At 27.9% G+C, this 15,343-nt stretch overlaps 2 protein-coding genes across 2 annotated transcripts; one reads left to right on the top strand and one right to left on the bottom strand.

Annotated features, from left to right (window-relative positions):
* Window positions 1–6,924: 6,924 nt before the first annotated feature.
* HYD1 (C-8,7 sterol isomerase) lies at window positions 6,925–9,332 on the bottom strand. The gene is made up of 4 exons (XM_047307540.2): window positions 9,054–9,332; window positions 7,811–7,954; window positions 7,598–7,706; window positions 6,925–7,407 (listed from the first exon to the last, which is right to left on the bottom strand). Exons 1-4 carry the CDS (start codon window positions 9,205–9,207, stop codon window positions 7,137–7,139), a joined length of 678 nt encoding a protein of 225 aa, XP_047163496.1. The 5' UTR covers window positions 9,208–9,332; the 3' UTR covers window positions 6,925–7,136.
* Window positions 9,333–13,741: 4,409 nt separating this feature from the next.
* Window positions 13,742–14,910, top strand: LOC124833145 (protein PLANT CADMIUM RESISTANCE 7-like). Its single transcript, XM_047307542.2, has 4 exons — window positions 13,742–13,996; window positions 14,074–14,145; window positions 14,250–14,459; window positions 14,630–14,910. Exons 1-4 carry the CDS (start codon window positions 13,891–13,893, stop codon window positions 14,707–14,709), a joined length of 468 nt encoding a protein of 155 aa, XP_047163498.1. The 5' UTR covers window positions 13,742–13,890; the 3' UTR covers window positions 14,710–14,910.
* Window positions 14,911–15,343: the final 433 nt, after the last annotated feature.

A 15,343-nucleotide genomic window follows, 5' to 3' on the forward strand; every position in this document is an offset into this window, starting at 1 on the left:
TTCGAAATATTAAAATTTTTAACAAATTTATACATAAATTATTCTTCGGTTGAAGTGATTCTCATCTTAAATACCACTTTCGATGACAGGGAGAAAAATGAAAGAAAAGCTGAGAATTTGACAGTGGGTAACCCAGAAGTTGGTAAGAAAGATACAAAAGAGGTACAAGTGAAGATAAATAATTTCAGTACATAGTACTACGTGTCTAGTGTGAGTCCTGGTACACCACAAAAAAACTGATAGATACAATGTCGAAGACGTAAAGATGACATTACAAGCATAAGAGATCATTTCTGGCACTCAACTATTATATATAGTGCAATATTTAATAAAGTTTGCATTAATATAATTTGAAATTGTATATTTATTTATTTAGTAAGGAAGAATTCCTTTCCTTCTATCGTGTGTGACCTGAATCCTAAGGTTTTGTTTATTTGAATGGATTTGGAGAAGAGTAATTGGAGATATTTGAGAAGATTTGAAGGTGAATTTTTTTGTTGTTTATTTGAGTAGATTTAGAGATAAGTGAGAGTGAATTTGAAAATAAATTTTTTAATCTGTCACATCAATCAAATCCTATACTAATTCTTACAAACTTTACTTTCAAATTCACTCTCACTTATCTTTAAATCTATTCAAATAAACAATAAAAAATTTATCTTTAAATCCTCTCAAATCCCCTCAATTACACTCCTCCAAATTCATTCAAACAAAGTCTAATATAGTTAGGCATTGAATGTGATATGAAAAACGTGTTTACTTTTACCTTTGAAAGCAAAGCACGATGATGTTCCATGTGAAATTGATGTTCCTATGTTTGGTCTCCCATTACCTTCCACCGCCTTTCTCTATCTTCATCCACCTTTCTTTCATCATGGTTTGATTCTTTATATTTTTTTAAATCAATTCTTACGTTCTTATATGGATGAAAGATTTAACGTGAGGAGTATTTAACACTTTCAATTGAAAAAGGTACTATTTTTATTTAGTGATGTTTTATTTTCTAGAAATTGTGCAAAATGAATATTTAGTAACATGTGGAAGAAGGTGAAATGAGATGTTTTATTAGAGATTTTATTTGTTTATTTATTTATTTGTATGAATTATATTATTTGATTTATAATAAATATTATAAATTTATTACACAAGTGATGAACTATATTTCTATAAATGATATAAATACACATGTACTTATTTACTTTTAAGTATTATAATCAACATTAAACGAGAGATCTCCTATTATATTGTTATACGTAATACATTAAAAAAAGAATTGGATTTATTAACTATCAAAATTTGTCAATAAAGCAAAGTTATTGGCGCTTACGAACAATAAAAAAATTTGTTTATAAAATATTTTATAAATAAAAATTTTGTCAATAAGTACCTATGCTAAAAAATTCATTTGTTATTATACTAATAATTTAATTTTATCAATAAATATTTGTCATAATTACTTCTTTTGACAAATATTGTGATTTTTTTCTTTTTTTCCTCCTTCTCTTTCTTTCTTTTTCTTCCTCCTGCTCATGTGTTAACATTATTGTGTTTGTCACTATTTGATAGTTGTCTTCACTGTTATTGTCTAGTGCCTCTGGCTCTCCCTTCCTCTCCTCCTCATATTTCTCATCTTCTTCTTCATGTATTGTTGTCGTCGTCATTGTTAATGTAATTGTCATTAGCATTATTGTCATTATCACTATTGTCAACACTTACTATTCCTCCTTTCTCATTGTCTCTCTTCTCTTCTTCTTATCACCCATCTCTTATATATTTATAATAAATATTTTGAGACTTTTCTAGAAAATCATGAATATTTTATTGACAAAATTATCGATGAATTTTAAAAAATACATTTTCAAAATTCAATAACTATGATATATATCAATGAATTTTTAAAAAATTCAATTACCAACAAATTTCCAACAAATTTAAAAAAATTCATTATCAATTAATTTTGCCACATACAGTCAAAACCTAAAGAAAGAATATCCGTACCTATTTTACCGACATAATTTACTAGGGAGAATATTTGTCAATAATAAAATTTTAAACTATGATTATTATCAATAAATATTTTTATCAATGTTAAAATCCTAAAATATATTACTAAAATTTGTCAAATGAAATGTTACCATTTCTATTTCGTATATTTTTAATTTTATCCTGTGTAACATATTTTATTTATTCAATTATAAATGAAAATAGAAATAACATAAGAGACATACCGATGAAAAATATATAGTATTTTGTGAGGATAAGAATTCATTTAGAAAAATGTTAAGTAGAAAAATGAAACTAATAATTTAGTGTATAAAGATTAATTTATACGCTTAAACTGAATTTTAAATAATTGCAATGTTTAAGAAAATCAAAATCTCACCGACGAATGTAAAGTCACAAAAGTGTTCTTAATATTATTTATTACGTAGCGAACTTTTATAAATGTTCCCTATTTTATTCTTTGTGATGTGAAGTTGATTATAACGTTCTTCATAATCACGTTTAACACAATATCAACCACCAAACACAAAATTATTTATTATTTATTCTGGTCGGAAAGAATGGAGGCTAAGGAAAGGAGAAAAAAAAAACGTTGAAATCTATTTATTTCATTTCTTATAAACTTCCTTTAATATTTTTAAAATTTGTATTAAATTAATAAAACTACATAATTTTTAAAATAATTATCTATTTCTGAACTTATTTTTCTATTTATTATCTCTATTTTTTCCCTCCAGACGAAAGATACTATACAGAGCACTATAGTCACATTTCCATCCTTATTCCAACCAATAATTATGGAAGCATTGTGTAGTCTATGAATGCTTTATGTCTATGTACTATTATTGAGAAATAATATAAATTGCATATTTTTTAAGAGAAGAACAGTAATTTTATTATGAAAATTAGTGGTGTATAATTATTTCAAGTGAATAAATAGTCCATCTTCATTATTGTTTTCAATTTTTTTATTGATATATATAATATAATAATAGTTTTGAAATTTAAATTACTGACATTTAAAAATAAACTACCATGGGACCCGTGCGTACGGACTTTTTAAAAAATTTATAATAAAATAAAATAATTATTATTGTATTTAAAAATTTATATGTAGATTTTTGTGAGACCCTGAAAAAGGGTTAAAAGAGTGAATATGTGTATTATACTAATGAGACCAGATTTTATTTTGATATAAATAGATTTTAAATATATCATGGTTCATTAGCATAAACACTCAATCTCTCTTTAGAACTCAGAACTCCAAGTTCCTCTACCTTCTCTCTAACCTCTACACTCACTGACTCAGTGCATGTCCGTTTAGGTGGTGTCCAAGCGTCCACAGCGTAGAGAGCTTTATTTTGAACCGATTACTTCTTTCATTCTGACCGGTAAGTAGTTCTCCCTTTTCCTCCTCTGTTTTGGAACCTAGGGCATGTTATTCTACTGATTTCATGTAACTAGAAACCTTCTCCTTCAATTTCTTGTCAAAACTTAGTTCTAAAGAGCTGTTCAATCACCCATTGGGTGGTTTGTAGGGTTTGTTTGAGTTCTTACTAGCACACGGTCTTGGTAGTGTTCGGTCTTAGTAGCACACGGTCTTGGTCGCGTTCGATCTTGGTAGCACACGATCTTGGTAGCGTTTGGTCTCTCTTAGTGGTCGGTCCTAAATAGTGTTCGGCCACTTCTTCAGTCTTATCTTTTATGGACCGTTCGGTCCTGTCCTTTGGAAAGTGAGATACCGTTCGGTCTCCACCATTCACAGTGTGTTCGGTCTTGCTCATTATGTGTTGATGTTTTCTGTTCGGCCTATATTTCTATTTATTCCAGTATGCTATTTTAATTAATTGTTCCAGTTGCTTTAAGGGCTTATGTATGCATTATCATGTTGGTGTTAAAGTGAAAAGTATCAGTATTGGACGTAATTCCATGATCCTCAAGGGGGGATTCATGCCGGTGCCCTTTCAGTGTGTTTAGAATGATTTGCATGGAAGCTCAGTCTTGGGGGTTATCCTGAAACTACAATGGTCAATCATTCTCAAGTAGAGAGGATTAAACCATGTCGTGAGTAGTAGCGGGAGGTCTTAGTCTTGGAGGCTCCCAGTATGCTCCAAGGCGCGGTACAGACTAACCTCGTGAGTGTGGTAGGGTGAAATCCATCGACAATGACTTTGCAAAGCAGTAGAAGCCACCACGAGTGCATGACCCGCCATAGCTCGGCAATCATTCTATGTTCGGACGAGTCAAGTGTAAAGTGTAACAAGTGGTGTTGTATGGTTCATTGACTTTGAATTAAACTTGCATGTTGTATGTGATTGTTATAACATGATTTTCGTATATCTAGTTCACCCTTGCTTCTGTGTTTGTGTTTTTCTTGTGTGTGCTTTTCTTTTGCAATGATCATCTACTTGGATGTGAGCATAGGTGGATGAGGTACTCCTGGAGCAGGCCCTGGATGGTGATGATGTTGCAGCTTAGTTTGTTTAGGAGTTTCTAAATTAAGTTCTATCATTTTGAAATACTCTAAGGTGTTTAGTTTTAAATTATGACTAAATTTGGGATGAGTGTAACTTAATACCTTATTTACAGTCTTATTCTAATTTTTTTTATATTAAAAATGTGGACTGCTATATTATATAGTTATATATAAGTTGGATGTTACCATTTTTTGGATATTAAAATGTACAATAATAATGTGCATGGGTTTAAATGAATAACTGAAATAAATATTTATTGTGATTAGAAATGAAATGTTCGTGAAGTGTAGTAATTATAATGAGTATAAATATTATAATGAAAAATGCAATTATTATAACAAATATAAATCATAAAACAATGAAATATAAATTATTGTTACAAATTTGAAATTTAAATTTAGTACGTAAATTCATAAACTTTAACGGTGATGATATTAAAATGTTATATTTTTTAATTAAATTATATCATATTTAGAAAATATATATCCTGGAAAAGATTATGTATAATCATGATTGCTAGTAAAGTAATAAAAAATAATGTATATTTCAATATAAGATTTAGAAGTATAAAAGTGAGTCAACAGGGTTTAGGTAAGTTAAAAAATAGTAAGTTCTATCTGATTATTTTTTTGTAAGTTAGATATTTTGTAATTTGATTTGATTCACCGAGATTGATGGGTTGACTTATTTTATTTTTGTAATTTATTTTATATACAATAGAATTGACTCAAAATTATTTTACAGTGGTAGAATAAAAGTGTTTATCTAGTTTGTCACATTCACATATCTATTATACAAATTCAAGGAACACTTTGAATATCTGACCGTTCTTCAATTTTTTCTTAAAATATTTAAAAAGAAAAACAAATCTATTATTCAAACTTTAATATAATATTTTTATGTTGTACAATAAAATTAAAAATAATATCAATATTTTCTTAACATAAATTTGGTTAGATTATGATACTCTTTAACATTAAAAACGCCGCTTCAAGAGTTTATTTATGAATAATAAATTGTAGACTGAAATTTGATAAATATTTTTGCAGTGCTACAACCTTCAAGTTTATTTATAATATATGGAAATATATATATATTGTGAAATAAGTGTGTGTACTTTTTTTAATAAAAATAATAATAAATTTTAATAATAAAAGTAAATATAACTTTTTCATTCTTTATTGTTATGCTCAAAACAACCGCAAATAAATGGTACTTTTAATAGGATGGGTTTGGGATGGTTGAATTTAGTTTTAATAGGATTTTGGAAGGTAACCTGAAGGTGTAATGAGTAATAATAGAGATTGAAGGATTGGAAAAATCAATTTCAAAACTGTCAATACCAATTTCATGAAAAAGAGTTATATTAATTTTTTTAAAATAAAATAAAAACTATATTAAAAATAAAAAATAAGATATCAAAGGGGAAAAAGAAACTTGAAATTATTTAAATGTGAAAGTACATGGGACCAGAACAAATAGCATGTTTAGATCGACATCCCACATGTGTTTTTTCACTTATATATATAAGCTACGTAATCCACTTTTCGTTCTTTTTATTTTTTATTTTATCTTATTGAAAATATACAACATGAAACAGAATTAATCAATGGCTCTATGATTAACTTTTTTTTTCTACATATGATGTGCTGAATTAAACCTAACATTTGAAAGTTTTAAAAATAGGATATCAATTCACTTTAATCCATATGTTTGCTTTGTATTTAGGGTATATTTTGTAGTTGCTTTATTTGTTTTTTTTGTAATTTATTTAGGTATATTGTTTCTCTTTTGATTATGCCCTATGCACGTTTTGAGGATAGTGTGTATATATTTTTATTAATATTTATTCCGTTACTTGTTAATTTTTATTAGATTATTATTAAAATATTAAATATATAGAATGTTATAATATATTGAAATACTTTACCTAATATCTTTTAGTAAGATATTCAAATACAAAATAATATTATTAATATATATACTAGGGATTGATTTACTTCAACAATAACTTAAATTACTTTTACTCTCAACTTTTTTACAGATTATTTTTTAATCAATAAATTATAGATTTACATTAATAGAAATTGATGGACCAAAATCAAACAAACTGACAGATTTTACCACTTTAATAGAAATTGAAACCAAAAATCAAGTACAAACAACCGACTTTTACAACAAACAATATCAGTTTTGAATTGTCAGCAGTAAGTTTCTCAGAAATATAAGTGAAAAAAATGGAGAATCTTGAAAAAAAAGAAAAAGTATACTAGCAGGCACTCTTAAGGAATCTGATAAAATTACTCAAAACTAATGCATATATGTAATTTCTTAAAGACTATAGCATCTCCATGGATGCTTGAGATTGTTGAATGAAGACCAGGATTTCTTGATGTGCAATCTGATTAAATGTTTTGTATACTTTTTAATGTTAAGAAATAAATACAGTACCCAAATTTAAACACTATCAAATTCTAAATAAAAATTACACAAGTGTCTATGTGTTGCCATGTACCACCAAACAATTCACACCAATGTTTCAGAAATAGTTGTTCAAAACATAAAACATCACCTCCTCAAATTACACGTGTAGTTCAAGAGAATCGATTCACATAATTCATACAACAATGCTATCCTAAAACTCAAATGTCTGCATCAATGAGCTTTAGGCTTTTTTGTCTGACTTCCTTGAAGCCGAAATGCTGCACAGATCTTCCTCCAACAGCGGACGGCAATGATAGAGGGTATTACAATCCAAGAGAAATTTGCTCCAATATAGTATGCATAATAGTAAAATGTGTTGCTAGAAAAATTATCACCTTCCAAAATAGCTGTGATGTAATAGACAGCAGTTCCATATAATTGACCCAAAGAAATGGCAAACTGCAGTATGTAGCTGTATGACTTTCCCGTAGCTATTGCATACCTGGAGAAATGAAAAACAAGAGCAGATGAAACATTCAATCCAATGTAAACTTACTACAGCAACAGGTGTTTGTCTTGTTAGATGTTATTGGAAACAGAAATCAGTCACTCAGTTAATGAAGATTCTCTATCAGCAGAGTCACAACTATAGTTATCTTAGTAGAATCTTTTGTTCTTTAGGTTCAACTTACACTGCTAGGAGGCTAGCTGGACCCTCCAAAACAGCTGTTATTCCTTCAACAGTAACTACTCCTGCATCCCTTCCTGCATACCTTGAATCCCCTTTGCTATATTCCTTCCCTGTTCATTAGAAAACTTCCATCAGCTAAAAGAATGCAAATACCTTAAAGGGAAATCCAAATTTCAATTTGTATACATTTCTGACAAATGCTAAAGAAACTTACAAACTTCAGCCAGGTAGAAGCCACTCTTATCCTTGAAAAACTCAGGTGAGAAAACAAAATAGCCCTCAAGAATCATGTGTGTAAGACCTGTGAAGGCCCACCAGCACATCAGCACTCTGTCAACTTTCCTTTTCTTAAGACCTCCTGAAAAAAATACAAAATCATCTAAACACAATCAGAAAACCTACTACCACCATTCCCACAACCTGATCACAAAAATTCAAATAACAATCATAGTGGAAAGCACGGACATCCTAAACATACCACTCATATCAATTTCACTCTCCAATACATTATACTTTCCAATGTCCTTGTTGGTCAGGACAAAACTTAGATGCAATTTTTTAAGTCCATTTGGTACTGTTCTCCAATTACATGACAGATCTTTATTACTTGGATTACTATAAGATAGAACTTTTATTGTAAATCTCCACCAAAGGCACATATAATTTTGTTCTACTACACAGTTAGCCACTACGAAAGTGGGTTTGACAATCAAGGACTGTAACTAGTTTCAGAGACGATACATGGTTAACCGGTAACAACTACTTTTGGATTGTATTATATTGATACCAAAGCACATTATTAAACAATAAATCAGAAGCATAGCAAATGCAAATCAAGACTGGAAAACAAAAAAGAAAACAGATCTATTCAATTTGGGAGACACTGCACATTCGTAACAGAGAGAAACAATGTTTGACAGATGCAAATAGATTGGAAGACATTGCACATTGGTAACATAGAGAAGCAAATGTTTGACTGCACAGAGAAGTAAATGTTTGACAGATGCAAATCAAGATTGGAAGACACTGCACAGAGAAGCAAATGTTTGAAAGATGCAAATCAAGATTGGAAGATACAGCAATGGTAACATAGAAGAAAATGCTTGACAGATTATTTTAATCCTGACTACTTCAAATCGAAAGAGGGTAAAAAAGCAATCTTTTCAATTGTGGCACTTGAAACATGTGAAATATCTAACCCCCAGTTTCTCAGTAACACTCAAAATCAAATTTTGAAAAGCAACCAACACTAAATACACAAACTTTAGCCGAAATGAAATGTTTCGAACAAAGGGTTTTTAATTTAAAAAAAAAACAATGACCCATCATGGTGACAAAAACCTCACCAGACACACACCCCACACAGAGATTTAAAACCTGTTAAGGAAAACAATTGAAATAAGAATGTTTAAAATAAGATGATGGGTTCTGAAAATGTGGGAAGAAAGTGTTGAAACCTGAGAAAATCCAGATGAGAGAGACGATGAGCAACGAGGAGAAGGCGAAGACAGAGATAATGTTGGACATGGAAAGGAAGCAGGGAGAGTAATCGGGTAGGTGCAAATCGAGTGGGACATAGGGGTGACCCTGCGAGACTAGGGATGGATCCATCTTCTTCTTCTTCGGCTTCTCCTGGCGTCGCAATGGGTATAGAGACTGCTTAGTGTTGACTGATGAGTTGGACAGAGAGTGTGTGAAAGGAGATAAGGGATGTGATGTGACACAATACTTCTTTCATCTTACGTTAATTCAATCTTCTACATTTGTATTTGGAATTTTCGATGATATTTTATAGATATTTTTAAATAAATAAACTCAGTGAATAAATATTTTTACTAATAGCATTTTTTAAAAAAAAATTACAGTTTTCATATACTTTAATTCTTAAATTGTAAAAATAGATTATTATAATCATTTTAGTTCCTCTCTTGATAAGAAAACAGTAAAAAATTATATGCTTAGATAACTATTTTTAAAATCGAGATTGTGAGATATATACTGTATATAGTTATGCAAAGAATAATTTTTTTTCATGTAAAAAAAATCATAATTGAGTATAAATTTTAAGAAAGAAGTATATACATCAATTGAAACAATTTCTTTTATTATTATTTTAACAACAATTATATTTTAGTTTGACCATGAAAAAGAAGGAAATATTGTTTTAATAAGTTGTATACAATAACAAAGATGATAGAGAATTAGGATATTTAATATGATACAATTCATGAGAGAGGAAGACAGAAAGTTATATTATTGATTAGGAAATGTTCATTTTAAATATGTAATAATTAATGTTGCTGATTAAAATAATATAAGTTCATATAACTAACATATTTTCTAAAAACAAAAATACTTTTTTTATTTGTTATGTTTACATTTTTAAACACAAAAACAAATGTTTTAGAATTTCTAACGTCTTTATAAGAAAGCAAAAATATTTATTTGAAAAATAAATGCTACAAAAAGTTTTCAAAGTGAGAGAAAAAAACTCAATCGAAGTATCGACTTTATATTTCAATTACTTTTTTGTAAAATCTTTAGATGTTTAGAATTTGATTATTTAATAATTGATATACTGGACTGTTTATTTTTTTATTTCAATTTGTTGCTTTTTTAGATAATTTAAGTTTTTTTTTTCACATTTATTTTTTAACAATATTAAAATAAAAGACAATGGACTAAAAAGAGAAAGAAACCCTACAACAATATTAAAATTATTTATTATTTAATCATTATTTTTGTATCAAATAAATTATCAATTATATTTCTATAATATTTATAGACATTCTTTAAATAAAGTAAAACTTCATAATGATTTAACATCAAAATTAATTATAAAATTTTATAAAATGTAATGTTTATTAATTATGTTTAATCATTGTCCTACTCATGCATGGAAGATTGAGATTAACAATGATTTTATTTCAATTACTTTTGCAATAAATGAATCCCTACTCATATTTTATACAATGAAATTACAAAAATAATAGCGGAGTAGTTTATCCTATATGTTATAATTAAGTTAACATCTTAAATAGGATGAATTGGAAAATATGTTGATTAAGTAGAAAATTAAAAAAAAAATGTAACTACATCTATGATAGTACGTAATTGAATTACTAAAAATAGATGATTGCAAATTTTACCTCAAAGTTAAAATTTGAAATTTTTTATATCAAATATATGTCTATTAAAGGTTTGACTGATATTAGTTTGAAATTGTATAATTCGTTAAGATTAATTAAATTATTTAAAATTAAATAAGTTTAAATTACATTTAAAAATAACAATTTGAAAATATTCATATTTTTAAATTCATGTTTTCTTTTATTTAAAATTTGTTGAGAACTTTATAAATTACAATTTGTTGTTAATTTTCCTTTGATATTAGTTAGAATAATTTTTTAGAGACTTTTTTTTCTAGATATTACTTTTTTTTCTAATATAAACTGAAAAAAAGTAAAAGAGAATACTTAATTGGGTTAAATATGTTTTTAGTCCCTAAACTATCAAGAGAATTTGTTTTTAGTCCCTAAACTATCAAGAGAATTTGTTTTTAGTCCCTCTTTCAAAGTAAGGTACATTTTACTCTCCTTCTTCAAAAAAACCTTAATTTTTTGTCCTTCTAAGAGGATAAAAAATTAACGTTTTTGTTAAATATAATGACTAAAATGTACCTTACTTTGAAAGAGGGACTAAAAACAAATTCACTTGATAGTTTATAGACTAAAAACATACTTAACCCTACTTAATTAGATGTAATAGTCCCCCTAAAAACACAAATATATTGTTTACCCGATCATGGGTTTTTCTAGGTGCATCATTATTAATTATGTTAATTATAATGTATTCTTGTGAGAAAAATGGTTAATTTTATGGAAAGGGTATGATTTTAGTGGGATCTTAATCGTGGTTTACATACATGTGATAAAATCTTACTTGAATATTTTTAATAGTTAAAATAAATTTTTTTGCAACTTAAAAGAGAGAGATTCACTTGGAAAAATCTCTTCATCAATGTTAACAAGAAAGTTTGAATCTTTTATAAATAGTAAACAGTATCAGTGATTATTAAATAAGTATTTTTTTAGAGAATATTAGTTGTATGTATAAGATCAACATTGATTGTACTTATAATAAATATATAATAACATAATGATACATCATCGTAAAAAATAATAACTATAATATCAAACTCTCGAGATTAATTATGATATGTGGATATTATCCCAAAGGTAGGTTTAAACTTTTCCAAAATGAAGAGACTTCATGTGCCTTACATACTCTTTAGTATGTCTATATATTGGAACTTATAGGTTGTGTTCATTTGGAGGAGATGATTTGGGGAGTGAGGGGATGAATTTGAGAGAATTTGAGGATACATTTTTTGTTGTTTATTTGAATGGATTGGGAGGTAATTGAGAGTGGATTTGAAAGTAAAGTTTGTGAGAATTAGCGTAGAATTTGATTGATGTGATAGATAAAAAAATTTGTTTAATTGATAGAAATTAAAGATTACCAAAATGCCCTTAGTTATTAAAGTAATACAAAATGATAATTGTTAATTTTATATTTAATTCTAAAAATATTTATAAGAGAAAAAAAATTAATTTTTAAAATGTAATAAAAATAGTAATTTAGTAAATTGAAATAATAATAATAATAATAATAATTATTATTATTAATAATATTTTTTGTTATTATTAATATTATTTTTTTTTTATTTTAATAATAATAATATTATTATTACTATTTTTATTATATTTAATATTATTATTATATTTATTATTATTATTAAAGATGAGAAACACTAGATTTAACACATGAACATGAATCGGCAAGGGAGGGTAGATATGAGAATTTCTCATAAATCCCTCCAAATCACACCTTTCATGCGATGATTGAAGAATAAAGCAATCCCACATTTTCTCGTTCTTATTTCCTCACAAATCAATCAAAACGAACACTATTTTCATTCTTAATCGGTAATCGCAAATTGGTGTAAACAGTAGTTTCCGCAAAAACGAACAGATTCATAATAATAAGGTGAATTATGTTTTTGTCCTGAAATAAAAATGAAAATTAAAATCATTTTTACAAATAAAAAATACAATTAATTCTTATGTAAGCAATACTTTATAAAAATGTATGAGTTAAATATATTTTTGTTTCTTTTAAATAAAAATTAAAATTAGTCTCTTATTTTTTAATTTTAGACCAATTTACTTTTTCAATTTTAAAAGTTAATGAATTTAGTTCTTTTAATAAAATTTTATTAAGTTTATTTGATATTTCAAATACTCTTTTAACTATTATCGAACGTTAAATTTATAATAAAAAATAAAACAATAAATAAATAATCTGAATAAGTTAAATTAATAAACTGTAAAAAAAAATTAAGTGCACAGAGTAAGATAATAAGACACAAGTTGGATATTTAGATAAGTTATTTTAAAATGTTAATATAATAATATAATAAAAAACTGAAATTGATTAAAAAATCACCTTATCAAATTTAGTTCCATCTACAATTTAGATTAAACGTTTTGTCAAACTTAATATACAATTCGTATAATTATTTATACAATTGAAGTCAAAGTCATTGGCCGTTTTCTTTTTTCATTCTTATTCTGTATTTGCCAGCAGCACATCATTCATCGGAGTTGATTACACGAACAAGTTTACTCTACCAGTCTTTGAATATCATCTGTCGCACAAAAATGTTTTTTGTTTAACGATTAATTATTCTAGGCACTGAAGTTAAGGTTGTCATGTCCCCCCATTTTAGTGCTTAAAAATTCGGACATGCTAATATCCATCACTGTTCACAGCTTCTTAAACCCATTGACTTTGCTTACAATTTGGCAGAATAAACTTGGTTTTGCAGAACAAAACTAGGTCTTGTGAAAGAATATGCAACCACTCTAAACTAATATATATAGCTAAACAGCTTGACAAGAGATAAACTAATTTATATTAAAGTGAGTAGAACAGTATATATACTAATGGCTAGATTTAATAAAGTGTAGTGGAATTTCTAAGTCCACCCTTCTATTTCGAAAAGTTTATCACAGACAGATATACACAACTCATATATATATATATATATAATGCAACTCTTTTCTGATAGGATAAACAACAACAGGGCCATAAGAGTGTGTGAATCAATGGAGCTTTTCCAGTGGCTATATATATGCAAGATAATGAAGTGAACTAGGAAAAAGTTGCAGAGTTTCTAATCTCTTAATCTGATATATAAATATATTCTGTGTCTGCTATATCTGCTTCAAAATGTACGAGGTTGAAGGTGAGAGAGCACAACAACGAAACAGCAATGCTCCACCAACTGGGAAATGGACAACTGGTTTATACGATTGCTTTGACGACAAAGGAAATTGTAAGTTCTCTATTCACACCGTGTCTTTTTATTACTATGTCTTTTATATTAACATTCTTCCATTTGTTTTCATGAAGGTTGTTTTACGTGGTGCTGTCCTCGTTTGGCCTTTGGTCGTAATGCGGAAATTATAGATCAAGGAAGAACATGTGAGTAAACTGAAATCTTTAAATGGTTCCACTTGGAAGTTACTTCATAGTCAAAAGTATATTTTACTTAGTTTCCTAATATGTGTTGAAAATATTGATCGCAGCTGCTACATGTGCACGTTTGATATTTTGTGGGCTTGGCTGTTTTGGATTGGGATGCTTATATTCATACAAATTCAGAATCAAGCTAAGATCTCTCTACAACTTACCTGAAGAACCATGCTCAGATTGCTGCGTTCACTATTGTTGTTTAGTTTGTGCTATTTGCCAAGAGCACAGAGAACTTAAAAACCGTGGACTTGACCCCTCATTAGGTATATATAATTACTCAATCAACAACTTACGCACACAAACATGCTTTTTATAAACGTGTGGTCTAATTTTAAGCGAAAAAATTATGAAAAATGATAGAAGTGTAAAAAAACCCACACATATGTGGTTTCTGGACAAGGTCCTCTAATTAGTTGCATATGTATTTTTCTAGGTTGGAAGGCAAACGAGGAAAGAATGATGAAAAAAGCTAACCTGGAAGCTCCACGTGTTGCATCAGCCATGACTCGTTAGATATTGATCTCCTCCACTCTACCATTCATGGACCTTACTTCTTTCTGCTTTTTTTTCTTTTTCTTGATTATCTGTTTCTGCTTTTCCTTCAAAGAACTGTAGTTGGCTTTCTCCTGTGTAAAGTCTTTCCTTCATTTTGTGTTGTGTTTATTGTTTCTTGTCTTGTGAGTAAAATCAAAAGAATAATGTTATTAAACGTATTTTTAAGCACTTATCTAATTAAACTGTGAATTAAATATTAATTTTTTTGTATAAAATTGTCTTGGCAATTCTTTTCTTCTTTTTCCATTTCTCAACACAACAGATCAATGGTTTTACTCTTCAAAATTAGAAATAAATCCCAATTTTTTTATTTTGTAAAAAAGTTTAATATCTCAGATTCATTTTAAAAGGTTGGAAACAGTTTTGAAAGAAATATTCTAATCATCAAATATTTTTTACTTATTACTGAAATAACCTTTTTAGTTTTTTTAAGTTCACCTCTAACGTTAGGAATTCAAGATTTAACTATTAAGTCATAAAAGTTTGTCCTAAAATAAATAAACAGACAAATTAACAAATACCCAAAAATTGAGCAGTGCGGGGGCCCACAGCCCAGAGTAACGGCTCGGCCCAACGATTACAAGGAAAAACC

The sequence above is a fragment of the Vigna umbellata genome, chromosome 4, assembly GCF_029865625.1.
Source record: "Vigna umbellata cultivar VRB3 chromosome 4, Vumbellata_1.0, whole genome shotgun sequence".
Lineage (NCBI taxonomy): Eukaryota > Viridiplantae > Streptophyta > Magnoliopsida > Fabales > Fabaceae > Vigna > Vigna umbellata.